This window comes from Salvia hispanica, chromosome 1 (assembly GCF_029641045.1).
Source record: "Salvia hispanica isolate PSC_SH4W2 chromosome 1, Shi_PSC_v1, whole genome shotgun sequence".
NCBI lineage: Eukaryota > Viridiplantae > Streptophyta > Magnoliopsida > Lamiales > Lamiaceae > Salvia > Salvia hispanica.
Window position 1 is genome coordinate 54,237,573 of NC_142692.1, and position 1,473 is coordinate 54,239,045.

The 1,473-nt window shown below is 42.4% G+C and overlaps 1 protein-coding gene across 1 annotated transcript; it reads left to right on the forward strand.

Moving 5' to 3' along the window:
• On the forward strand, positions 1-873 carry LOC125185602 (uncharacterized). The gene has a single exon (XM_048082165.2). It carries the CDS (start codon positions 1-3, stop codon positions 871-873), a length of 873 nt encoding a protein of 290 aa, XP_047938122.1.
• The last annotated feature ends 600 nt before the right edge of the window (positions 874-1,473 follow it).

Here is a 1,473-nt window from a genome sequence, read left to right on the forward strand (position 1 = left end):
ATGGAACAGCTCAATAATATCTACTTCATTTTGATGGAATCTGTGACTATCATATTTTCATGGAAGAAAATCTTCACCCAAATCACCATAGCCACAATTTTCCCCTTATATCTCCTATCTCTCCTCCATGAGCTCCTCTTCTCCAACATACTCCACAACTCTTTCAACAACAGCCCTAATAAGTGGTGGTTTTGCCTCTTCAACGCGGCGTATATCGTCCTCTTCCTCGTGCTCTCCTTGGTCTCCACGTCCGGAGTGGTGGAGGCCGTCGCGCTTGTCTACACGGCCAAGGAGCCGCGTTTCGCAGAGGTCATGGGTGTGGTGCCTAGGGTTTGGAAAAGGGTCACGGCCACGTTTTTATGGAGTTTATTACTCGTTGTCACGTACAACACGGCCGCTTTCGCACCGATATCTCCATGGGTTTCGTACAACCTTATTTTCTATAGTGTTTACGCGGCTGGGTTCGTGTATATCAGCATCATATGGCATTTGGCGAGCGTGGTCTCGGTGTTGGAGGAATGCGGAGGGGTGGACGCCATGATCAAGGGCTTGGGGCTGGTGAAGGGCAGGATGGTCATTTCAGGTGTTGTTTTCTTCTTGCTCAACTTGTGTTTTGTTTGGATTGAAGTGGTGTTTCAGAGATATGTTGTGGTTGGGGAGATGGTTTGGAGGAGGATTGGATGTGGGATTGTGAGTTTGTTGGTGTTGTGTGGGATAACATTGTTAGGGCTTGTCACTCAAACGGTTGTTTATTTTGATTGCAAGTTGTATCATGGTGAGATTAATATAATCCCAATCGCAAACTCCAACGATGCAAGAGTTGATTTGGGTGATTATGCTCCCTTCAGATCTAATGAGTTGGATAGATGTTAATTAGTGTATTCGAAATAGTTCAGCATTTCTGCAGCGGTTACAATTCTGATCTCTCATTATTTTTATATTTTTTATATTTAATATGCATACCACATGGGATGCGTGGATTCATTATGTTATATTAGATGTAATTCTAATATACTAAGGGTGTTCACAAGCCCTATTGGACATGCCCAACAAACTTGGCCCTTGCCCTCAAAACTTGGCCACCACAATGGTGGCCCTCCGGGCCACTATTTTTTTTTTATATTTCAACAATTAAAATTATTTTTATACATTTTTGGTATATTTTAATATTACTAGAATAAAAATCATATGCATATAATAAGTAAAAAATGCATACTTAAAAAAAATGCATACTTTAAAAATTACTAAAAAAAATTGAAACCAAATTGTCGTCGTATTATAGATAGGGTAAAATTATACAACGACAATGTTTTAAATACAATAAAAAAATGACGCACACCGCCCGACTACTCGGTGTCGTCATCGTCATCCATCACATCATCGTCACCGCCTCCACCGCCGCCACTGCCACTTGCACCGACCCAACTGCCGCTGGCACCGCCCGTCTGCGACCCTTCGGACCATCCCAACTTC

Excerpts from the sequence above, each read along its gene's own strand:
- LOC125185602 (XM_048082165.2), top strand. The coding sequence starts at position 1 with ATGGAACAGCTCAATAATATCTACTTCATTTTGATGGAATCTGTGACT.